The 25,887-nt window shown below is 35.7% G+C and overlaps 1 protein-coding gene across 5 annotated transcripts in view; it reads right to left on the bottom strand.

Moving 5' to 3' along the window:
- Positions 1-25,887, bottom strand: part of LOC128218250 (neuronal acetylcholine receptor subunit alpha-10-like) — a 44,136-nt gene continuing 18,249 nt past the window's right edge. For 4 of the 5 annotated variants that reach the window (XM_052925869.1, XM_052925902.1, XM_052925892.1 and 1 more), the window contains 8 exons: positions 15,133-15,302; positions 13,887-13,931; positions 12,029-12,138; positions 9,897-10,120; positions 6,075-6,266; positions 4,402-4,530; positions 2,631-2,863; positions 1-1,287 (listed from right to left, as the gene is read on the bottom strand). In XM_052925869.1, coding sequence (XP_052781829.1) covers positions 994-1,287; positions 2,631-2,863; positions 4,402-4,530; positions 6,075-6,266; positions 9,897-10,120; positions 12,029-12,138; positions 13,887-13,931; positions 15,133-15,302 — 1,397 coding nt within the window. In that variant the 3' untranslated portion in view covers positions 1-993. The remainder of the gene's footprint in view (positions 1,288-2,630; positions 2,864-4,401; positions 4,531-6,074; positions 6,267-9,896; positions 10,121-12,028; positions 12,139-13,886; positions 13,932-15,132; positions 15,303-25,887) is intronic. The other variant, XM_052925876.1, reaches the window with a different exon arrangement.

Genomic DNA, 25,887 nt, shown 5'->3' on the forward strand with positions numbered 1-25,887 from the left:
TTTAGTCATGTAATCTTTAATTTTAAATTTCAAAAGTAAACCACGGAAGAATTTTAGCACACAACTATGACAATACATCAATGACAAGTTAAACATTCGTATGAATACAAACTTCAAAATTAATGAGACCACATTGTAAGCAAACGAAACAATTATCACGCAATTTGTTTAGCCTCGTATAGAGTTAACGATAGTTGCAGTCTTTATATTAGAAACAAGTAAATGTTTGCATTAACAAACTGTTTACATAAATCCTAAGACGGTTTTCATGGGTCAAACTTGACAAATGTCCCATGCTTTAAATATACAGCGCTTAGAGCCATGGTCTTCTCTTGAGACATTGTTGCCATCTCTATTACCTACTGTCAAAACATTACATGCTGACAAGCCTTCTGGAGACACCTATTGATTACCGAACCCCTTAAAGGGACTAGACACCAGAAGATACAAGAAAAAGTCAAAAACTTACATACCGTGAATTGATATTGTTGTGTACAACGCATTAACTCTTACTGATGTATTGCATCGCTTACGACGAATGTATATTTTTTTCCAATTCGAAATTTGCCTACCACGTAAATCCCAGTTAATTTAAAAAAAGCGTCGGTATATGTATATGTACTAAATATACACACTATAAACTGGGAAACCATTATGCGCTAATTTTAAACGGGTAAACTCAGTTAAGACAGCGATAAAATATTATTTTAATATGTCAAATTATATTTAAACGGCCTAATAATAACTCGTATTGCCAATTCTAGGCTTGTCTTGTGAAAATAATGCATTTGTCGATTTTGGGACCATCTGGTGTCTACCCCCTTTAAAAAGCCATTTAAACTCAATGCAGTTTACGGAGACGGTTGGTCCAAAAACGTTCCAGGTATTGGCAAATTCTAAAAGACTTTCCCTAGCTTTCTTGAAAGACCACACCATTAATACTGGTTCAAACTATTGTAAAACAGCATCCCTTTTCTTATAATCCATTTTCATTTATGTGACGTCCTGCCCTCCAGTCAACTGCAGCACAAACACAAGCGTCACTATAGTGAAACACAGAACGTAGAGACACAGAAATATCCTGTCCAAAACCCTGGCCAGGCGTTGCCAATCTTCCTGTTCAACTTCGGTGGTATCATCTACCAAAAAGTGCGATCGTATTGCCTGTAATTCTTTAAGCTGTTCTTTTAAGATGTCGTTGTTATTGGTTAAATTTTGCGGATTTGTCTCGCTGTTTTCGTTTTCTGAGAGCGACGTCAGTCTGGTGTTGTGGTTGAAAGAATTCATCTGAAAGGAACAGGTGAAACAAGGCTGATGTTTTATGCTTGCATACCGGACGTGTGTTTCCGGTAATGTGACCAGTGCTTGAAAACCCCGTCTTACACCCCCATGTAAGATGAGTCACGCGCAACAACGCGCCACTTCTTATTTCTTTTAATGTATCATAATGGTTTATGAAAAGTATATTATACATTTCAATAAAGCGCAATTAAATATATAAGTATGCAATACTTTTTTATTTAAATTGAAAATAAAGAGAATAAATTGAGAATTAACTATTCGACGTCGATAGTAATATAAATAACTGTGCTTTATGACATAGCAAACGTCGCACGCGCTTTTTGGTGAAATGTACAAAAGTGCGTATCTACGTCAATTTTCCCACAGATTGATAAAATTTTGAAATGCAAGAAAAATATCAATCATTTGTTTCCGGTCCGGATAGAAAAATCCGACCCTCGGGCACGCTGCATGGCCGGTAACTCGGCAAGCCTCGTTACCGGCTAACGTGCGTGGCCCCAGGTCGGGGTTTTCTATCCGGACCGGAAACACATGATAGATACTTATAATCTTGCACACGACCGAACATACGCCATGTTTATAACGTTGTGATTTTCAAAGGCGCAATATATAAATTGATTTTAATTTTAATGCTTTTTATGTTTAATTCATTTAAATTTGATGATCAAAACAATATGAGCATATGGATTGTGTGTGGATAAAAAAATATAAACGATATTTTGGCGCCTTTTCAACTTGGGAATTTGTGGCTACGTAGCTGTTTATTAAACAATAAGATTAAAAAGGCTTATATTTCGTTTTATATATACACAATTCATATGCTTATCATTAAAGTAAACTGATTTAAACATGACAATGCAGTTTTTTGCATCAACTTATATATGCCTTTAACACACAAACTATCTATATTAATAATTATGATAATCCCATTACATAAGACAAATAAGATAGATGATCTCCAGTACACGGGCTATTAATAACAAACAGTACAACTGGGATAACTCGAACAGGCGAGAACTCGAGAACTGCGGATTGGTCAAGGTCGTTGGCGAATCCCGACCTTTATTCCTTTAATTTTAATTGCATACAATAAAACTGCGGTAACTCGAACAGGCGAAAATTCGAAAACCGCGGATTGGTCAAGGTCGTGCATAAAACCCGACCATTATTCATTCTATTTTAATAACATACAGTAAAACTATCGAACAGGCGATAACTCGAGAAGCGCGGATTGGTTAAGGTCGTGCATATATCCCGGCCATTATTCCTGCTATTTTTATATTTAATATCCATAGGAGAACTCGAAACCTAAATAAGTGTTCCATTACCTCGTAAGCTACTCCATGTTCTGTAGGGCATTGCCTTTTAACATTGTTCATGTTCCCGCTCGTTCGGTATTTCTTTCTGGTGCACAACATCGACAATTTTTCCAAAAAGAAGGTTCGTGACCACTTGGGGACGATTTTCCCTGGGATGTCCCCTCTATGGTGGACGTTTAGAACGAGCACTGCTAAAACTAGGGATAGTCCTACCAGCATCATTGAAACAGCGAAGTAGGTTCCTAAAGAAGATAATATAATATTATGATAATCTATTATACAAAGAACGTTTAATTTAGTTACCGGGAGTGAATTGACCCATGAAACCCGGCTTAGGCGCATCCGTGGTCTAATAGTTAGGCGCTTGATTGTATCGGAGTTAAAAAAGCTCCTTTTTTCGATAAATTTCGTGGGACAATATCAGTATGTGTGGTGTCAAAATGCCCCATCCTTCCTTATCAATAATATTTGAAACTTATAGTTACTTGATGATATCTTTAAAAAAACGAAAGATAAAAAAATATCGTATAAATAAGTGAATTGCATTCACTTTTGCAAATATCTTATCTCATGAAGCCACACGACAGTGTTGATTGGGTAGTTGTGAATATTTTCACATAAAAATCCCATATATTCTTCAGGAAGTAAAAACTTTTACGAGAAAATGCAAATGCGTTCTAAGCCTTAATTTGTTTTTGTATAATCTGCTCAACTCCTTATTACACATTGGCGGGTCGAGGGTTCGACGTAAGAGGGGCGTAACTTAGGGGCGTAACCTTTTGACTTTTAACCTTATGTTATATCTCCCTCAGAACCGAAATCTTATAAGTGATTGCAGTGGGGTTTGGGAGTGCTCCCTCAAGAAAATTTTAACAATTTCTAGTCCGAATGGGGCATTTTGGGCGTATTTTATTACCTTTATTCTCCGGGGTTTTTTTTAAAAAAAAGTAAGCTTGGAATTCCCCTGGATCCGCTTGTGTTACACCTAAACATGTTGCAAAGAATGTATGCATTATGTTTCTTAAATATTGAACCTTAAAACTAAACAGACAATGACATATGCATTGGTCCTTAAAACCAAGTTAAAATTCCACTGAGTTGCAACTCAATCGGCCTTTTCAATCGAAACCACCTCGGATGTATATGGATGGTTTACTATGTTAGAAGATCGCTTAGTAATTTCAATTAAGAAGTTAAGCCTAAAGATTGTACCCTAAGGAATTTTAATTACTTATGCAATATTACACTGCACTGTGAATAAATTTGAACTTAGTAATAAAAAATACATGTTTAACACTATAATTAATTAATATAATTATCATTAATTCTAAGAACTACTTTTATTTATGCTCCGGCATACACCCGAGACTCGTAGTATGGCGAAAATAGCCGAGGTGTTCCGATTGATTGAAACTTTGGCTTTTACAGGTAGCTAGCTATGCGTTCAAGTACGTTGTCCGTATAAACCTCTTTAAATGTTTACAAGATAAACGTGTAGACCATAGTACGCATTTGTTCTCCGCTTAGCGCAATGGTTGGCGCACTTGCGTCTCATCTAGTCGTTCAGGGTTCAATTCCCGGCCTGGGCGTATTTGAGTTTGGTTTATGGTCACCGGGCCGGACAATGGGGTGTCCTCCGGGAACTCTGATTTCCCACCACAACACAAGATCAAACTCTCGCATATCATCGTAATAACGAGAGTGATTTATATAATGTTGAAATAACTTGTTTCACAATCATTTTAAAATATTAAATCAGTTTAAACTTAAAAGTACTCACCCAAAATGGGGAAGTTTTGTGCGGATGGTGGGAGGAAGTCAGAGACGACTAACAAGAAAACTGCCTGTGACAAGAGTACGGTAACCTCCAAGGAAACCTTCTCTCCACTTTCTGGGGGTAATAGAAAGCCTGAAAAAGGGTTGAATATATTTGTACATGTAGAAGTGGGACAGCCTGTGAAAGATATACGGTTACCTCCAAGGAAACCTTCTCACCACTTTCTGGGGGTAATAGAAAGCCTGAAAAAAGGTTGAATATATTTGTACATGTAGAAGTGGGACAGCCTGTGAAAGATATACGGTTACCTCCAAGGAAACCTTCTCACCACTTTCTGGGGGTAATAGAAAGCCTGAAAAAGGGTTGAATATATTTGTGCATGTAGAAGTGGGACAGCCTGTGAAAGATATACGGTTACCTCCAAGGAAACCTTCTCACAACATTCTGGGGGTAATAGAAAGCCTGAAAAAGTTAAAGGTGATTTCACATGTAGAAATGGGGCAGCCTGTGAAATATGAACCGTCACCTCCAACGTAACCTGTACGATATCATTGGGTATACATGTAGCAAGTAACGTGGGAGGTATTGTACCGCTATATAAATCCCGCCCCTGGAGCGCAGAATTTATCAAAATTCCTGGAGTGGGCAGTGTGAAGGCAACACAAATCCTAAAAAAAATATATATCCGGCAAAGTCTTAATCACGGCTTGCGGTTCCAACCCTCTTGTCCAAATATGGCCTGTCGGTAATCAACAAATATCCACAAAACACACGCCTCTCCTAGGTTTGATAAACATTGAATACGTGCTTTGCGTACGTATTGTACCATTGCTATTTGAAATCTTTTTATAATGACATTCACTAAATTCTTAAATGTCTGATAAATTCCCGAGGTCAACATGATGCTTTATTAAAAAGAAATGTATGAGAAACACGAACGAAATCGCTAACTCGACCACTGACTAACTATATGCTAATGAGGTAGATAAGTGGGAGGAGCATAGCGCTTTGCAAACAGTACATGAGCAGTTGCCGGATTAGACTGGAGAAAAAAAACTAGATATTTACTGAAAATTTTCAAATGAAATTTCATATGAAGAAAATTAAACTCCTGTTTCTATTATTTGTATGGAAGGAACTTAGATATTTTGCCATTAAGAAAGTCACGTGGTATGCAAATTTCGTAATGACGTTGTGCACGCTGAATTTAGATTATACTTTCGGTTTAGTTGCATATTGTTATTGCGATAAAGGCATTTCTTTGTCATTCTAGGGGTTAAAAATGTCACAAAGGCTAAGAGAAGCCATTTGGATATACAAACAAAAAAAAAGTTCACATCACTAAAACATGCGACTTTAAACATATTTGCATTTCAACAATCATCCATGGTAGTATTTCTATATATTCAGGGGTTTGTAAATACTCAATATATCGCTTTAAATAAACTTATGTAGCCAAGTTCATTTTAAAAAACGTATTTTAATAACATCTGTGCTGGTATTCAATACTCAACTTACGTTAGTCTTATTTTCATACATCATCGACTTCATTCGCTCTATAGCGATAATTGGATAGTAATTGATAACAAGTAATCCGATTAGCTACATCGTTCTTAGATCCAATTAAGACTAATATTGAATACCAGCCCTGCATACAAGGGAAAACAAATACATACCTACTGCTGCTATAAAACTAACAAGTATGCAGGGGAACATCATGGTCATTACGTAGAAAGCTGAACGTCTCCGCATCTCGATATGGTACGTTATGTCCGTGTACGTTTCGTTGCCGTACGTTTTCACGTTACGTGCGGACTTCAGTTTCTCGACTACCCACTCGTTGTTTTCCACGAACTCGCTGAGGTCGCCTGTTGAAATTTAGGAATAGAGGGTATTACAAGGGAACCGCAAATGGACATTACCGCTCGTCCGTTATTCTCAGATGAATATAAGGACCATAACTCAGTATTCATTTTAGCCAGAGTGTTTGAACTTGCTCCACCTTAGTGCACTGGCATTATTAGCATATGTACCAAGTTTTATGTAAATATCTTAAATGGCCTAAATGTTATGACCAATATCAAAGTGTTTGAACGACCCCGACGTTAACAAAAAAGATACCAAGGGATAGACAATATACATACAACTTTCAAGCTTCGGAAAAAAGTTAAAGTGGACGGATAGTACTTTTTTTTTAAAGAACTCTGAACTTTTTCTAAAAACAGTTTTAATCCTGACCATTATTCATAAGATCTTATCAAAAAATTAAAACACTTTTTTCGCGTAAATCGAGAACCTTACTATCTGAATTAAATAAAGATATGGTTCGTAGCGATTAGGCCATGACAAATCAATTCCTTGTTAAGCGTCATCTAGCTCGTAGATTTTGGTTCTTTGAAACCAAAAACACATTTCTTTTCAAAAAAATAATACATCAGTGAAAGTTGTATTTATGTTGATGAAACAAGTTTAGAATTACAGTCGAACCCCGTTGGCTCGAACTCTTAGGGACCGGCGAACATACCTCGAGCCTCGGAAAATCCGAGCCAAGCGGAAATTCTTACCTTCAGTATAAAGAAATTGGTCGAGCCAAACGAGTTCGAGGCAACGGTGTTCGACTGTGTATTGTGTTATGCAAAGAAATATTTACCTAAAGTGATTTGTGAACTTGCAAGTGAATTGTTTTACTATGTCCAATTGCTGTTTCGGGCGCCTGCTGTTTATCAAACAGTAATACAGTTTGAGTCTGTTTTCCATTCGGAACACCTCGGAATTTTTGTATCAAAAACAACAACTGAAATCGGTACACTTTAACATGGCTGCACGTAGATCGCGTAGTAATTTCAATTTAGCTGTAAAACTTAATAACTAAACTCTTGGGAATCTTAATCATGGTTGCAATAAAACACTTCACTAACAATCAATTAAAACTTAGAGCTACAAATACAAGCTAAACACTGCATTTAATAAATAATATAATTCAATTTTCACGGTCTACTTCTACTGATGTACCGGCATACATCCGCGGTTGTTTTCGTAGAAAATGGCCGAGGAGTTCTGAATGGTCTTTTTTCCTGACAAGTAGTTGAGCCTGACGCTTCACAAATAATCACCTTGGTATGTATTAAGCTTCAGTAGCCGTAAGCATGAGGGGTGACTAATGATATAAATACCGTTTTATATTTGAGAGTGTTTGTGTAAAAAAATCATTAACTAAAATATCATGGCTTTAAAGCTGCACTCTCACAGATTTACCATTTTTATATTTTTTTTTTATTTTTTGTCTTGGAAAGAGCATTTTATTTTTTTTTGCGTAAATATCTGCAAACCAATGATATAAGACTGCTGACAAAAGATCAGATCGCAGATTTTCATATTTCCCTTCGAAAATTAATGTTGTATGGCTTAAACCGTTACTAACGGTTTAAGAAAAATGCATAAAACATCAATTTTGAAGTTAAATATAAAAATCTGTGATCTAATTTTTTGTCAGCAGTCTTAAATAACTGGTTTACATGCATTTTCGCAAAAATTGGCTCGTTCCAAGACAACAAAAAAAGTTGTCAAAACGCTCAATCTGTGAGAGTGCTGCTTTAAATATTATGTTTATTTAAAAACGCGCGCTGTTGTACAAGGGCATTATGCAATTCTTGAGGCACCAAAAGCCCGAGTTTTAGAGATTTAAATTACAATGGTTGCTGGTGACGTTTATGTTTCGTACCATCAAGGACAACGTTCAATAAATTGCCAGCGGTATTAGTGAATAGCGTTGTAATTTATCCGCACGGTAGTTATAGAACGGTTATGTCCATTATACGTGTTACAATTCCAATCTAGGAATTAAATTGAGACAAAACACTCTAAAAAGGGGATATTTACCACGTGTAAGTTTTTTTCCTTATTTTTCTTCTATGCATAAACTCTCATATAACCGTTTTATAACTATCGTGCGGATGAACTACAACGCCAATCACTTAAACAACATGCTTTTTATTGAACGTTGTCATTGACAACATGGTTCAAAGCAATTTCGTCATCCACTTCCCTCATGATTGAAATTTAACACGCGCGTTAAAGCACTCGTGTTTTATTTCAATAACTCGTTGTTAAAGCTGCACGGGTGCAGTCACTATAACATGCTCTAAAACTCTCTAAAAATTGTACTAACTACAGTAAAAACTCGCTATGTCGAAGTCGCTGGGACCTCGGAAAATACTTCGTGATAACAAACATTCGATATAACCGAAATACTAAAAAGTGTATTATTTACCGAAAAAAATCTTTAAAAAATCGACATAACAATATCGAGATAACAGAGTTCGACAAAACGAATTTTAACTGTATATTGAAGCCACGAATGACACAGAAAAAGAACGAAATATCAGATAAATTGATAGATTACCAATCAATGTAACGCAATATAATACACTAGGCGAATGTGTTACATAAGAGTTTGGGTGTTTATACTGCTATTTAAATATTTTTTGTTAAATACGTGTGTATGTTATGTTATGCAAACTAGTATTGGTAAAAAGGGACCTGATATACACGTTTTTTATTTGAAGCGCATATAGTCTGTTAATCATTTGGAGAATAAATAACCAATAAAACCAATCTTTCCACAAGGATCGATTACTGAAATGGTTAAAATAAAAACATGCATTTATAAAAGACGTACACATATAAACGACGATTCTGTTATCGTCAGTTCTAAAATTTCAATATTAGTTTTATGTTTTGGTAAATCTGATTCAATCGCTTAGAAATCTACCAACGAAAACGACCACCGTTGTTATATTTAGTCATTAAGGTTTTTACTAAGTGGCTTGTTTAGCGGCTAGTATAGAGATATTTCGCGCATAACACTCAAGATAGTTGCTGTTTTTTAATCATCTAGCCTAACGACTTAATGGTTAAGAAGACAAACTATTACATACATATACTCGTAAAATCAGTCAGTTATTCGTTGTTCATGATTAACGCCAATTTACAGAACAATCTAAAGGTATTCGACCCATAAGTAAGTCAGTTATCCTACAGTTCCATAAAACACAATGTGATTTTTGATGGCCGGTGACCCAAGATAGAATTGGGACCATTTGAAAGGTCATCTGCTGACTGAAAGCATAACATGTTGATTGGCATTGTGCGTAAAGTCTACTACATGCGCTTAATAGCCTATTTTGCATCAAGCTATTTGATTTTTTTAAATTTTAAACCCTTCCAGTATCTTTACATATCATTTCTTCTTTCCCTACTCATAATTTACCAGTATGGCATGGTGTTAACATTTGTGGGTCAAAATGGCGGACGGGGTGCGGTAAATAAACTGGTAGTTTTTCATTTTTAATGAATAGAATGGGTTCACCGTGTATCAAAAATTTACATTATGACTATTGTGGAATTAGGAGATAATCAGCTTATGTGTGGGTCGGATATCTTAATCATTTGCAACATTTTAAGATACAATACCAAAGGATGTAGAAACGGAAACACACCAAGCCTACCCGTGTCTTTCTGCGGGTAAAAGTCAAGGTCGGCGTTGCTATGCGACCATGACCCTAGTTTCAGTTGACAGTCCTGGACGTCGAATGGAAAATATGTGACCTCGACCCTGCAAATGCTCTTGAGGACGGTGGGGAAGTTGTAGCGCACCTCCCCGGTGTGTTCCAACTGTACACGATAATCTGTCATACCGGGCATCATAACTTCTTCCGCCGAACTGAAATTATAAGTATCTTTTATGGTCGCTCGTGTTAGATTCATCCCAACCCGAGCGTATGGTGTTTTGCGAAAACGGGGTTTACCGAGTTTCCGTAGAACACCCTGCGCGAGGGTTGGGATGAACCTATATTACACGAGAGACTATGGTACATGCATTTTCTCCCACCTCAGTTAAAAAAAAAATAAGGTTAAAATGTATTTTTTCCTGGAACTCTTTTGTGCGTAGTGAAAATAATTTGCGAATGGATACGTTGTTGTCATGGAAATGCGCGCAGTGATTCAGATTATGTAAGTAGTCAAATCGTTCTTTAAATAGTTCCGAGAAGACAGGCAGCATTATTTCTCGAATGCAGCTTGAAAACTTTTGTTTGGTGCCATTTGATGCGAGAAATGATTAATTTGGATTTTAAGTATTGCCACAAGACAAGGTTTCCATGATGCCACAGACGACGGTATCAAACAAGGGAGGTATTGTTTGATGATAATAAAAAAAGGAGTTCCATACGGGTACTTGTTTTTTTTTCCCGTTGGAAAGATAAGGATTTTCAGCATGGACAGATTTTTGGATTTACTTATCTAAGGTTGGAGAAAGAGTTTTCCAGTACGGCTGAAATAATCGGAAATGCCTATCCGGTGTGCTATAAAGAGTTTTCCAGCGCGGCTTAATTCTCCTGAAATGCCTATCCGGGGTGCTAGAAAAGCCGGTTTCGATGTAGCAATAATAGACAAACGAAGCGTAAAATTATGACCGCAAGAACCGCAACTCTTCATCCGTTTGTTAGTCATATGCGGCTATATACATAACCAATGCATGATTACTGTTTGATCAATCTTAAATAATGTCCGACAGTATGTAATATTCAATTAAAAATTATATCATATAATATTAATTCATTCTCACATGTATATCCCAGAAACAATCAAATCAAATGTATTTAGCGTATAATATGCTATGTGTTAAAATTGTTGCATGCCATATATATATATATTGTTATTTTTGTTTGTATATATGCTATTATGACGATAAGCTTGTTATGCTTAAGTCTAATAAATATTCTGTTATGTTCTGTTCTGTTCTGTTATTATTTCATGTTGCATAAAGCGGCCTTATCATTGTATGTTTCACATATTTTAGAACCACAGTTCAAATTATTATCTAACAAGGTATACTATCAGAAAATAAAGATGATAAACAATAGCAGATTTAATAAGCGTTGGACTCTATTATATAGCATTTTGAGTTATTTCAATCACCATTATGTAATGCCAAGTTCTCCTTGTAACATGTTCCTTTTGTTTTCTATATATATACCCCAATATCGGAACGGTAACACGTAGGCGGGTCCTAACCGTTTAGTAACTAGTTTTCGGATGCATTTACAAAGCTATGCACCTATATCGAACGAAATATGCCCTAAAAACAATGCCAAAACTCGGCTTTTGAGTGCAGAAGCTATAACCATCGATAAATAGGTTGCAAATATGTGTAAGTGAATTTTAGATATTAAAATCGAGATTATTATTTTTTTTAAATTTATATTGATTTACCATTATATTATATTTGCATGGATTACATTTTTGAATAACTCCATACTGTTAAAATGAAGACTTAAAACCAAGAAAACTTTTCTTTTTCTTCACCATCTTAAATGAAATAAAGGACAGTCTATGCCGCTTAAAGAGCACCGCCTTCGTTTCATTACCGGAGTTTGATTAGGTGTTTAGTTTACTCAAACACTTCGACAAAGACTGCGCTATGGTTCATTTAAAATGGTGAATAAATTGTAAAGTTATCTTTGTTTAAAGTCTTCATTCAGAGCAAAATATTGCCTTCCGACGTAGCATTTATGGCGCAATTTATCACCTGGTATACACGCACTGAAATTACCTTAAACTAAACTCCTACCTGTCATAAAGAGCTATATCGGGTATCCACACTTCTCCATAAGGAACTCTCAGTTCTGTGATATGGTAATGCTGGGAGGAGTTCCAACGTAGTCGACAATCATGCCATCCCTGAAACCATGGATACTATCATGATGATATAACAGTTCACGGGCTTATCGGAAGACGGTTGTAATTCAGTAAAGAAAGAGTAGGTTACAGCAGCTTGCGTTCATCCTCGGCACCCCAGCGTATTCATAACCGATATCATATAGGTTATGAATACGCTGGGTGCCGAGGATGCTTGCGCTTCGCGCTCGATTTGTTAAATAAAATATAAGAATAAAATCATTAAACACGTTTGTTACTTTATTTACTGCACCAAAAGCGTTTAACGCAAAGTATAATAGCCATGCTAGATGGCTTTGCTTTAATTACAGAAGGTGCAAGGGCATTGTACGAAGTCTTTAGATCAGCACAATATAGGTTACATTAAGGTTTATACTAATTTATTTAAGCTCGAATGTGACGAGAGCTGATAGCTTTTAAGATCACTCTCGAGTCCGTTTTCTGGGCAGAAACCAGTACTGTGTCCTTTTTGAGAGGCCATGAGAAAGTACCCGTAGTGGGGATCGTACCAACGACCTCTTGGGTGAGAGGCGGACACCTATACCACTAGACCACTGTGACCCCTGTGAGACACTTTATAGATGCAAAAAAATGTTTTAAATTTTAATTCATAGTTATGTTTAACTAAAACAAGGCATATGCTTTGTGTACCGATAAAACAATTATTAGCGATAGTTCGCTTTTAAACGGAGAAAATTGAAGACACCTTATTGAAAACCCCATTTATAATATATTTTTTTCACATCATATGCTTGGTTTTGTTTGATAATTAAACTCAAGTAAGTTAAATATAATAACGCATTCAAATTAAAAAAAAAAACATCTAAAAAGTGATAAAATATATTTGGGTCCCTCTTTAAAGCAACTCGTTTATAACCATACAATTGATTTGAAAATAAAAAAGTGCATCAATCAAGAGTAAACCTATATTGGGCCCCTTTAAAGCAACTCGTTTATAAAATTGATTTGAAATATAAAAAATAGATCTGTCAAGTGTAAACCTAAATTGGGCCCCTCTTAAGAGCAACTCGTTTATAAAATTGATTTGAAATATAAAAAATGGATCTGTCAAGTGTAAACCTAAATTGGGCCCCTCTTTAAAGCGATTCGATCATGATTTATGATAGAAAATGCATATTTTGGCAAAAGCGTAAGTAATGCTTTTGAAAATTGAAATACTTTTCTTTGATAAACAAGCTTCTTTTCCGATAGGAATATCTGCCAGTTGGGGCTTCGTGTTAGTTGATGAGATAGTAGGTAAACTAACATAAAGCTGCACTCTCACAGATTGAAAGTTTTGACATTTTTTTTCTGTCTCAGAATCAGCTGATTTTGGCATCAATGCCTTTCAATTCAGACATATAAGATAACTCACAAAAGAACAGATCTCAATTGTTTGAAAAACGGCTAAACATTACATTTATCTTAAAGCGTAAGTAAAGCTTTAGCCATAAAACATCAATTTTCGACCATTAATATAAGAATTTGCGATCTAATTCTTAGTCAGCCTTCTTATTTCACTGGTTTCCAGACATTTACGCAAAAAATGACTCATACCAAGACAAAAAATAAATAAAGTTGTCCATACGGGCACTCTGTGATAGTGCAGCTTTAATGTATTGTGTCTGTAAGTGCCAATACATGTATGTGTAACAGAATTAAGGTATGCAGTTGTTTAATAAACGCCAGGTACTTAGTGTACAACAGTTACTAATTGTATCGTTAATGTTACAATAATAAAAAAATATTACCATTCGGACCCAAATATTTGTTGTTAGAACTTGATCTTTTTCTTCCTGTAAAATAAAGAAAACGTTGCATTCAATTGTAATCTTTTATTCGGCATGTTTGTTCCGTATGCAAAACAGCCGGACTCTTTTTTCTTGACAGTATATTTGCTTTATCAACGAATAATAAAATAAATAGCAAGACGAATAGAGAGCAGAAACACCCCGACTGCTTGAATAAAGCTGATAGCAAAAACTCTCCACAAAAGTTTGGTTCTTAAGCATATTCATTTCAAGCAAATCAATACACATTAAAGTTATTACAACTTCCGTTACACTGTTGACTACACCAAATCAGCACCAAATCGGCATCTAATGCTGTAAGTTACCCTGCAATTGAAAACTCAAATGCAATGAATTGTTTATTATAGATCACAATTAAAGAAAGAACCTTTTTGGTGAAGTACTTGTCGCAGAATTATGGGACGACCCTCGTTTCTTCAAGGAAAAATAAGCAACACTAATTATGGCCCATGACTTGAAGCGCCTCCTCTCAATATGGCCTGAATGTATACAGTTGGAACTCGCTATGTCGAACTCTGTTATCTTGATGTTCTGGTTATGTCGAACCTTATTTTAGAATGTTCAGCTGAGTTACACAAATTTGATATTATGTTTATATCGAATGTTCGCTATCTCGAATTATCTCCCGAGATCCGAATGACTTCGACATAGCGAGTGTTTACTGTATATAAGATACAATACATATATGGCATACTCTTTGTATCTATATGTACAACAAAACGCTCCAATAGTAATCTCAATTCATTGTCATTTACAACTTTCGTTTGGTGCCATACTACCTACATATTATTACATGTTTTGTAACTGTGGTGATATCGGTGACGAACAGAACATGACTATTTAATATGAGTTTCGTTATAAACAGGCTGTCTTACTGAAGTTATTTAGTACTACACGAAACAATTTGATACGCTCGAGTTACATTAACTCGAAGTTGACTATCCAAATTAACTATCCAAATCGGAACACCTTGGCCATCATCCAACAACATTGATCTCGAAGCTTGCCGGAGATGGCCGAGTAGTTACGATTGCGACTTTCCCTGCGAGTTCGAGCCAATGGGTTTCGACTGAGTCTTTAGAAGCACCTCAGTCGAAGCTCGAACCAAGGACATATCGGGTAAGACCTCGCGTAGATGCCATACGGCCATGTCTTATAACCACACTAACTGGTTAGAAATGCTTACCAAGCTGACAATTTGTCTAAGAGCAATATCCAAGGAAATGTTGACAGAGATTCCCACCTCACACACAGGCAGTAATTGTGGCTTGTAGTTGGCGTTGGTGAATAGTTCATTATATAGATTGTCCGTGAGAACCTTGGTGCCAAGTGTCGACGTGCACAGCAAAATCATACCTGCAAAAAGAAGCACATTTTCATAAAAAGTTAGGAGGCAGAGCTCAGTTTCTTGAAACCTTAAACATAAAGTCAGGAGGTAATGCGATGAGCTATTTGGTGATTGCTTGTAGGGGTAATGAAAGCGCGTAGGGAAACATGTACATGTCTACTTTTACGACAGGAGTTTGGTCGAATATACAGAAACTTGTAAGTATAATTCAGTTCCGAACAGCTGCCCCTGCCTTACTTCAAATAGTTGCCAGTGGCCTAAGCTGGGTAAAATCAGTCTTGACCCTTAAAATATTACTTTTATGAGCTGCTTATCAAGTCAATTTTATTACATAAGAGGATGTTAAGCCTCGATTATATGTTGAACTATCGTCAATAAATCATGATTTATACTTTACGATGTCACCTGACGTGATAGGCAGCCCATAAAAAGTTGTACATTTCTATTTTCATGGTCAAGACTGATTTAACCAAGTTGAGGCCACAGGCAACTATTTAAAATAAGCCAGGGGCTGCTGCTGGACTCTGAATTATACTTGCAAGTCTTTGTGGTCGAACATTTTTTGAATCCATGAATTAGATTTAACTATGGTTGCTCTTGTTGCAAAAGTAAAAAAAAAAAGGGAAAAAAAGTGCGGCAAATCATTTGGAGTGCCAAAACTAAGATACTGACAGCTGGAACCCTTCAACAAATGTTGATATTTGCTCAGATATTGCCATTTTGAATACCGTTACTAATGATAATAAAAAATATGTGTTTTCAGATGCATAACCGGGTGAACTAATTTCTGGTCCAAAAACATGAACATGAGCGAGTCCCTTGAATATGTATTTGCAACAAAAAATGTTCGCGACTCTATGTTATCAACTGGCCCAGCCCATGCATAAATCTACCGATTCACCTGACACTGTGTGTGAATTTTCAAATATAGATGTACGACAGAATTGCATAATACCTTTTCTCCTTTGGATCAAATATATTTTGATCACTAATGTTAGGTTAACGTTTTGGTGTAATAATATTAAAATGATCTTATAATTGTTTGAAAATGCTGTGTGAAAAAAAATGCGTCAATAGAAATAGTATAATTAGAATAGATTAAAGTTCGTTCGGTCCGCCCTAAGTGGTCAACATTTTATTTTGTCTAAAGAGCATGAAGAATCTCTCAAGGTTTCCAATTCATGTATTTCAGTAAATCAGCAGTCAGCTGTTATTGATTTTTATCAAGTGAAGCGATAGAAATAAACAGTGGCTGGTGCATTTAGTTGGTGGTTCACAAGATAAAATGTAGACCACTAAAATGTTAAAGATTACTATATGAACTTACAGAACATAAATACTTAATCGACTGGGTCGCATCAAACCATTTTTATTTTTGTTATAACACACTAAAAACCTTTGACCACAACTTATGTTCTACCTATGTTCTACCTATGTTCTACCTATTAAACAATAATATATTATGGTTTCCTTCGTTTAACATATTTTCCAGAACACATAAGAAGTTACAGGTTTTGTAACCAGAATATCACAGTCAATCTATCATTTATTTCATCAGTTGGTAGTTATACTAAATACCACTGTAAAATAATATATAATTATGCAAACGCTTGCAGGCTCCTCTCATCTTATTGTTTTTACAGAATGTGTTTTAACTACATTTGTTTTCCCAAGTTAGCAATGGGATTTTCCGCATTATTTCATACTAATAACAAATGCCTTTGTTTGTGAATTTTTAACACAAATGCATTTGCAGATAAGTTGATCATGATTTGTCGTATCATTTTCCTGATCTTTGATTTTAAGCACACGTTGCATAATAAAAAAACATCCCGTGCTTGGCAGATGTATCCTCAAGACTGCGCTCGATTTACATCTCCCTAACCGCCGTACACACTCTTTACGTGCCCGCAACTAAAAATCCTAAGACACAAAGTAATATTGAATAGTGGTGTAGGGACCTTTGGAACAAAGCCACTGGGAAAATTCGAGTAGCCATATATTGATTAGTGGTGTAGGGACCTTTGGCACAAAGCCAATGAGGAAATGAGAGGAGCCATATATTGATTAGTGGTGTAGGGACCTTTGGCACAAAGCCAATGAGGAAATGGGAGGAGCCATATATTGATTAGTGGTGTAGGGACCTTTGGCACAAAGCCAATGAGGAAATGCAAGAAGCCATAAATTAATAGTGGTGTAGGGACCTTTGGAACAAAGCCATGGGGCAATGCAAGGAGCCATAAATTAGATATTGGTGTAGGGACCTTTGGCACAAAGGCATGGGGAAATGCGAGGAGCCGTAAATTGATTAGTGGTGTAGGGACCTTTGGCACAAAGCCAATGGGAAAATGCTTGGAGCCATAAATTGGAGAGTGGTGTAGGAACCTTTTGCACAAAGCCAGTGGGGGAAATGCGAGGAGCCATAAATTTGATAGTGGTGTAGGGAACTTTAGCACAAAGCCATGGGGCAGTGCGAGGAGCCATAAATTGAATAGTGGTGTAGGGACCTTTGGCACAGACCCATGGGGCGATACGAGGAGCATAAATTGGATAGTGTTGTAGAGACCTTTGGCACAGAGACATAGGGCGATACGAGGAGCCATAAATTAGATAGTGGTGTAGGAACCTTTGGCACAAAGCCAATGGGGAAACGCGAGGAGCCATAAATTAGATAGTGGTGTAGGGACCTTTGACACAAAGCCATGGGGCTATGCAAGGAGCCATAAATTAGATAGTGGTGCAGGGACCTTTGACACAAAGCCATGGGGCTATGCAAAGAGCCATAAATTTGAAAGTGGTGTAGGGACCTTTGACACAAAGCCATGGGGCTATGCAAAGAGCCATAAATTTGAAAGTGGTGTAGGGACCTTTGGCACAAAGCCTTGGGGCTATGCAAGGAGCCATAACTTAGATAGTGGTGTAGGGACCTTTGACACAAAGCCAATGGGGGAAATGCGAGGAGCCATGAATTGGATAGTGGTGTAGGTACCTTTGGCACAAAGCCACGGGGCTATGTAAGGAGCCATAAATTTTAAAGTGGTGTAGGGACCTTTGGCACAAAGTCATAGTGCAATGCGAGGAGCTAAAAATTGGATAGTGGTGTAGGGAACTTTGGCACAAAGCCATGGGGGATACGAGGAACCATATTATGAATAGGGAGTACAATATACATGAACGATAGCCTCTAGATCTAGAACTAAGAAAGCGACTCAATCGATGTCATTTAAGAAGATCTAGACAAAAATCAATTTATAATGCATTTACTCGCGACGCACAAATATTTAACGCAAATAGACTTTGAAAGAAAACCACACACACAAAAAACAAACGAAGCACTTTATTTTCATTTTATTTGCGGTCGCGTTTTGATTGTATCATAATGATTACCATGTCAGTCCACAATTTACAAAACACAATCTTCACAAAATTGTTCAAAGATGATCGCAAATTTTGCAAATGCAAGAGAAAAGTTATAATCCATGTGCTGTGGGCACAATTCCCACAAACCTTGTTCAAGATTATTATCGTTATCATTTCGATTTACAAATTGTAAATATTATGTCACAAGCTATTTTTGTGCGATTCAACCATTATGTACTGCAAATAAAACGGCATGAATTAATATGGGAAATTAACGTAGACTATTATGAAAAATTCTGCAATCCCAAGGTCTAAAAAAATTAACCATTTAACGCAACTAGAGAACAGTAAAAAAAACAGGTAAAAAACACAATAATTTCATCAATTACGTACGTTATTATTTATTTGCAGGTGCTATGAAAACAAGTCGTTCGTCTGGCCGATCAAACGAACACAAAAAGAAGCATTAGACTTCTGGACTTGTATTCAATATGCCAATGAGTCAATCTAATTGTCGTTCATCATTGACTTCATTCAGTCTATTGGTCAGTAATTAATAACGAGTAATCCGATTAGCTACATCGTTCTTAGATTCAATTAAGACCAATCATGAATACCACCCCTAGCTCCAATATCACAAAAAATACTTCTAAGTCAAATTCCAATCTCAGACTCAACTCATTCTCAACTTTAATCCACCTGTATTCAAATTCAATCAATTATTAACATCATGTGATACAAGGAAGTTATAACTCTTTGTAAAGGCATTAAAGAAGCGTTTGTTCTACGCAACTCATTTATTAATTATACACCATAATAAAGTAGTAGTAAAACTTTCCATAACTACCAATGTTAACATAAATGTTACTTTGTATTCAATTTACATACACTTTTCATTTAAACCTGTTCTATATAATATTATGTTTTTAGGTTTAGATACGTGACATGTTTGTATAACTATATGTATTGCGACGATGTAATTTTGTATAAGCCGAATAAACTAATTGTTCTGTTCTGTCTTATTTTATCTGGCAGTGGGCTCTAATATTTGGTTATTTGTTATGTTTCCGCTGCCAATAACATCTGGAAAATACGCATGTCTGTAAACATTGGTGTGTGAAATGATTTTTCACATCTGCAGATAAGTCAAATGCATTTGCAATCAGGGACGGTTTCGATATGCGACTTAAGTCAATATTATGAACATACTTCATTGACTACATTCACTGTATTGGTCCGGATATGTATACTGAGCAATCCGATTAGCTACATCGTTCTAAAATCCAATTAAGACCAGTATTGAATATCAACCCTTGGGCGGATTTCTCGAAACAACTTAAGTCCCTTATAACATGATAAAGCTAAGCTCACTGTTTCTTTTCTTTTATAATTTCTGTAATATTTAGACTTTTAAGGGGTTATCTGCCCGATAATCACAATACACTAACTTTTATTTATTAAAAACAAGTTTAAGTAAGAAATTTAGCTTATCAAAATAAGCTACTTAAAGGCCTAGTTTAAGCCTTCTATAAGTGCCCCTCCCCCCTCCAACTGTGTATAGTACATAACCTCTGTCTATTGATCTTAATCTACTTGCCTTGATGCCTATTATCAGATCTCCAATCTGAGTACCCTGCTGTGCAGTTTTAGAAGTTTTATTTTAGAAATGGACCCTAAAGGGCCCTGAGCCAATAAACGAATACACAGGAAATTAGCCCCTACTGTGACACCAGTGCAATTAGCAGGAGATGCACAGCAGGGGATTATCTTGCCAAACATTCCTTTAACTAGGCCTTTAAGCCTGTTAAACTTAAGACGTTTCGAGAAATCACCCCTTATCAAGACATTTTTACGCTACAGTAGTTACTGAAGTACATTAAAAATGCAGTTTGCAGTGTAATACTTCCTACTGAATACCAGGTTATCAGGTTACACGTTTTGAACATTCAAGATTAAAGCTCATGTCATGGCAGTCATAAATCTATTGTAATTTGTTTCCTTGTTTCATGGTTTTTGGATTGTTGGTACAATGAGTGTTTTATAATGACAGATAATAATAACGGAAGTTTAGTGATAAAAGCTGCGCACACATGCAAAACAGGCGCCGGTGAAATTAACCCGAAGATCGAAGATCGAAATTCAAAATCGAACTCAAATCAGGCGCTGCGATAAATATTTAATAAATGTTCAGTGTTTTAATTATATTGTAAAATATTATATTACGGGAAACAGAACGTTACGCTTGTCAACCTATTCTTGTTCACTTTTATTTTATTTTATGGCATTTTGAGTGAATGCCCATTATCAATCAACACAGTGTGTTTCTTGTAGTTTTCCTACATACATTATTAGTTCAACCGGCTTGCGGTCGCCTTTATAACCGTATAAGTGTACAATTCTATACAATTTGTGTGAGGAAAAAGCGTCTAAAAACATGCCAGGCACTGCAAAACTGATACACTCACTAGAAAACATAACGTCATCACTTTCATGTACATTTTTATTTCTTCTCATGTGAGGAAAGTGAGCTGCGAAATTTTATTCGTGAAATTTCAGGTCTTACGAACTATACTCTACTTGCAATGCGCACTAAAACTCTCTGAATATCCTCTGAAAATCAAGACTTCAAGTACATGCAAACTCAAGTTTGGGAGGTGCAAAATATAAATAAATACAACCTACTTTTATTCAAAACAGTACCCGCGTATAGCAGAGGCAACAAGCGTTAAAAAATATTTAAAAAAGATACTTGGCCGTGGTAAACAAGCGGTTGACTAGTGTTGGAGGGTTGTTTGAATAATTGACCACACTAGTAGCTGTTCCTTGTTGATTTAGAGATTTAGGCTTTGATTTCTCAGGCAATAAAAGGGAAATGCAATATTTGACAAAACGAAATAAGTTTTATTACTCGCACACTTTTTCGGATACCGAACTCGTTTCACGTGAAGACGTTTTGACTAAACTATGTCCAATACGGCGTAGATTGACCTTGACCTATGATTATTGGTCATCCAGGTCATTTCCGAAATTGCATCATATACATTATAACAACCTTCTCGTTGTGTTGAACCTTAGAATACTATATGTCTTACTTTCTGGGAAAATCGTTCGCGAAAAATATTATCTTTAACTTCTAAACAACCACAGCGCTAAATAGATCGTATTCGATACTTATTCGATACTCCTTTATTTTATTTGACCTTATTTACAATGGCCAATACGATTTCATTTAACAATCTTTAAACAATCAGCCAATGGGGTTTCTAGTTTCATTTTACAATGGCCAATGAAAATTTAAATTATATTCAGTGCATCTCTGTTCATTTCACGGGAAGTCAGGATGTGAATTCAGTCGGCATACGGCCGAAAATACCTGAAGCATTAAGAATCCAGACCTGTAAATTGAAGCTAAAAGAGTAATGTCTTGCAGATGTAATCTTAATTAAAAGGTCGACCATTTCAATTTCAGTTGTTTTGATTACTGAAAAGCAGGGACTTTTAAATACATCAATTCATTGGAAGCTTGGAAATCTGATAACCCTAGGTCACGAACGAAATATGAGGTGTATTTGTTGGTTTTACACGCCATGAGTGTGTATTTTAACTAAATATTTGGGAATTTGTTATGTTTCCGCTGTCTTCAACACCTCGGAAATATTTATTAATATCCTGTAAGCATCGGTGTGAAATGATCCTTCCGTCTGCAGTCATGTACACTGCAGTTGCAGTTATCTAGACAATTTACGCTCAGTGTGTGTATTATATACCACATGATAAAATGCGTCAGAAATGCTACGTGTGAAGGCAATATTTTGCTTTTAATACAGACTTTAAACAACGATACCTTTACTATTTCTTCAGCGTTTAAAATAAAGTATAACACAGTCTACGCCGCTTACAGAATATTGCCTTATTTCTTTTACCAGAGTTTGATAGAGAATTTAGTTTCTTAAGGTAGGGCACCATTTCAAACTATGATCAGCTTGATAATTCCTTAGTGTGTGTCATTTCCAGGATTCAATAACAAAATTCAAAAGAAATTTACCGTAACAATTTTATTTAAATTTGAATTACCCTACCCCCATTTCAGACTTGTCGATAAAAACGAGAAACAAGAACAATCCTTTATTTAATTTATTTTTCAACATTTTGCTAATAATTTGGTATCAGAGTAACAAGAAATATATTTGCTTTCAGAAATAATACATAATTGATCACATCACCAACAATTATAATCATACTGTACTGAAATAGCCGTATGGTATTTCAATTTTAACATACTGTTTTGACCGCGTAAAATTGGAACATCGATGTTTAAAAGCAAAAATAACAAGTTCTAGAAATACTCATGACCTGTTCTTTATAAATAATTATCTTTAGTATTTTGGGAACATTATGCCAAAAAATCAAAATGTTTTATCGTCTCATTAAAAAAAATAAAGTTTGTAACTCCCAACCACCTATTTCAGCCGTGCCTGCAAGCTATAAAATCTTCACAGAAACTTATATTTATATGTAAAAATGTATTTAATTACTTTTTAATGAAAATACAAGATTAACTTTTGTTAAAAATGTTAGCTAATGAAAACAAAGAAGAAAAAAATAATATTTGTGCTTCTGGCTGGATTCGAACCATTACCTTGAAACCCTCAAAAGATTTGTAGTCCTGTGCTTAACAACATATACTTAAGCATTAAAATTGAAGAGTTTCAAGTGGAGGTTTTCATGGAGGGGTGTGCTACCTTAAAACACTTCGACAATCTTTTCGCAAAACCGCTGCCATACGGAGCACTGTCAAAACATTATTTTGGAAACAGATTTGTTGAAGTGTTTGAAGAAACTGGTCACCTAATCAAACTCCGGTAATAAAATGGAGGCGGGGCTCTTTAAGCGGCATATACTGCCCTTTGTTTCATTTAAAATGGTGAAGAAAAAGAAAAGCATTTGTTTTAAGGATTCTTTTTAAGTAAAATGTTGCCTTCCGATGTAGCGTATATGACGTAATTTATCACGTGGTATACACACACTGACGATACACGTGAGCTTGTAAGTAAACACTGACCCGGTATTTCGAACTGGAAATAATACCCCAAAAACTGCGAAAGAAAAATGGGTCGTAAGTCATCTGATATATCAGTAAGGTTCAATGCGCTGCACACAACGATATCAACTTTTCATCTGTTTTTTGGTCCTTTTAAAGCTGCACTCTAATAGATTGAACGGTTGGACAACTTTTTTTTATTTTTTGTCTTGGAACGAGCCAATTTTAGCGAAAATCTATAGAAATCAGTTATATAAGACTGCTGACAAAAAATTTAGATCGCAGATTTTTAAATTTAAGTTCCAAAATTGATATTTTATGCATTTTTCTTAAACCGTTAGTAACGGCTTAAGCCATAAAACATTAATTTTCGAACGGAAATATGAAAATCTGTGATCTGATCTTTTGTCAGCAATCTTTTATCATTGGTTTGTAGATATTTACGCAAAAATTTCCTGTTTCCAAGACAAAAAAATAAAAAAAAGTTGTAAAAATGGTCTATCTGTGAGAGTGCAGCTTTAAGCATCCAACATTTAGCCCCATGTTTTAACAGCCATACACATAATGTAATATTTTGTTCCTTATTTCATGGTTTGTGGTTATTCGTACAATGAGCGCAATGATAGATACTGCGATAACGGACGTTTAGGGATAGAAGCTGTGCACACATGCAAAACAATTGCGTAACAATAGTTCAAAGATCGAAATTCAACATCGAACTCAGTGCCAGTACAGTAAGGTTGGGGTTTTGTGTATTTAGCTGTGTTTAATACAATTTGCATTGTTTCATTTACTTGATGTTGAATACCTTCACATAATTCAATCAGATCAAAGTAATTAGTGCGTTGTATTTGGTTTAGTAGTTTACGTGACTGAATTAATTAACATATTCTTAAAGCCGCCGCGAGAACGCCGTGACATCGCCATCTTCATGAAAAGTATCTTTTTTTCCTGCGATGTCACGGCGCATGGGATTTTCATGGGAAATTTAACAACGCCGTGCAGTCGCAGTCGCAACTCGGCTACATGCGACAGGGACTTCACAGTTGAATGTATTGTACATAAAACACATTTATTCATACGGTCGCTTCGACTCCTTTTGAAAAAAGGTTTAATTTGCTATACATGAACAATAAAGAAAGTGAACTGGGGTGAGAGTGGTCTTGTTGTATTGGTGCCTCGCACCCAAGAGGTTGTGGGTTCGATCCCCACCAGGGGTACTTTCTCATGGCCTCTTAAAATGGGCACTAGTACTGGTTTCTGCCCAAGAAACGGAATCGAGATTGATCTTATAAGATATCAGCTTTCGTCAATATCGAGTTGATTAATTAAAGTGACACTCTTATTCAAAATCAATACGTACACATGTATAACAAACATCAATTTCAACTGATAAACCTTTAACTACTATAAATAATGCATTCATGGAAAATATTAATTACTGATAACAAGATTGTAACCGTGTATTTAATAGCAGAAAGCGCAAAAATATTAAATGATTGGTGAATGCTAAAAGATTTACTGCGGTCTACTATACTCTCATAAGGTAGAAAAACCATGTTTTATGCTCATTTCTTTCAAATTAAACTCGGTATCCTTCATATGAACCATTGTTTTCGACATTTATTCATCCTTTTTCGAATATTAAAACAATATATACAATTGAGGTAAATCTTATTAGGGAGTAAAAGCATCTTTAAAGAATAAACATACGAAAGATTTATAATTTTACCTTACGACTCATGAGTATAAAACGCTAATTTTAAGTTTGAGATTTAAAAATGCGAACGAAGCACTTCCTTTACTTTTTATTTGCGTGCATTTAGGATTGTCAATAATTTAATGATAACCTTGTCACACCACAATTCACAAAAAAACGCTCTTCAAATATTTGTGGAAAAGGAGGTCATAAAAAATCAAAAGGTTTAAGCCCACTTTCCCACACACTTTGTAGAACACAACCATTATCATTACGACTTTCAGAATTGTGAATTTGAACTTGTGGTGAATGTACGCTGTGAAATTTGATTAATGAAATGTATGGTCCAACAAACTATACTAGCATTGCATAGCGTACTGAAAAACCTCTAAATATCACATGCAGTCATGAATAAAGGCTATTAATTATGCATAAAATTACAACGTTTTTTTTTTCAAAGCGTATTCACGTTAACTTTAATGAGAGTATTTAG

The sequence above is a fragment of the Mya arenaria genome, chromosome 2 (genome assembly GCF_026914265.1).
Source record: "Mya arenaria isolate MELC-2E11 chromosome 2, ASM2691426v1".
In the NCBI taxonomy this organism is placed as follows: domain Eukaryota; kingdom Metazoa; phylum Mollusca; class Bivalvia; order Myida; family Myidae; genus Mya; species Mya arenaria.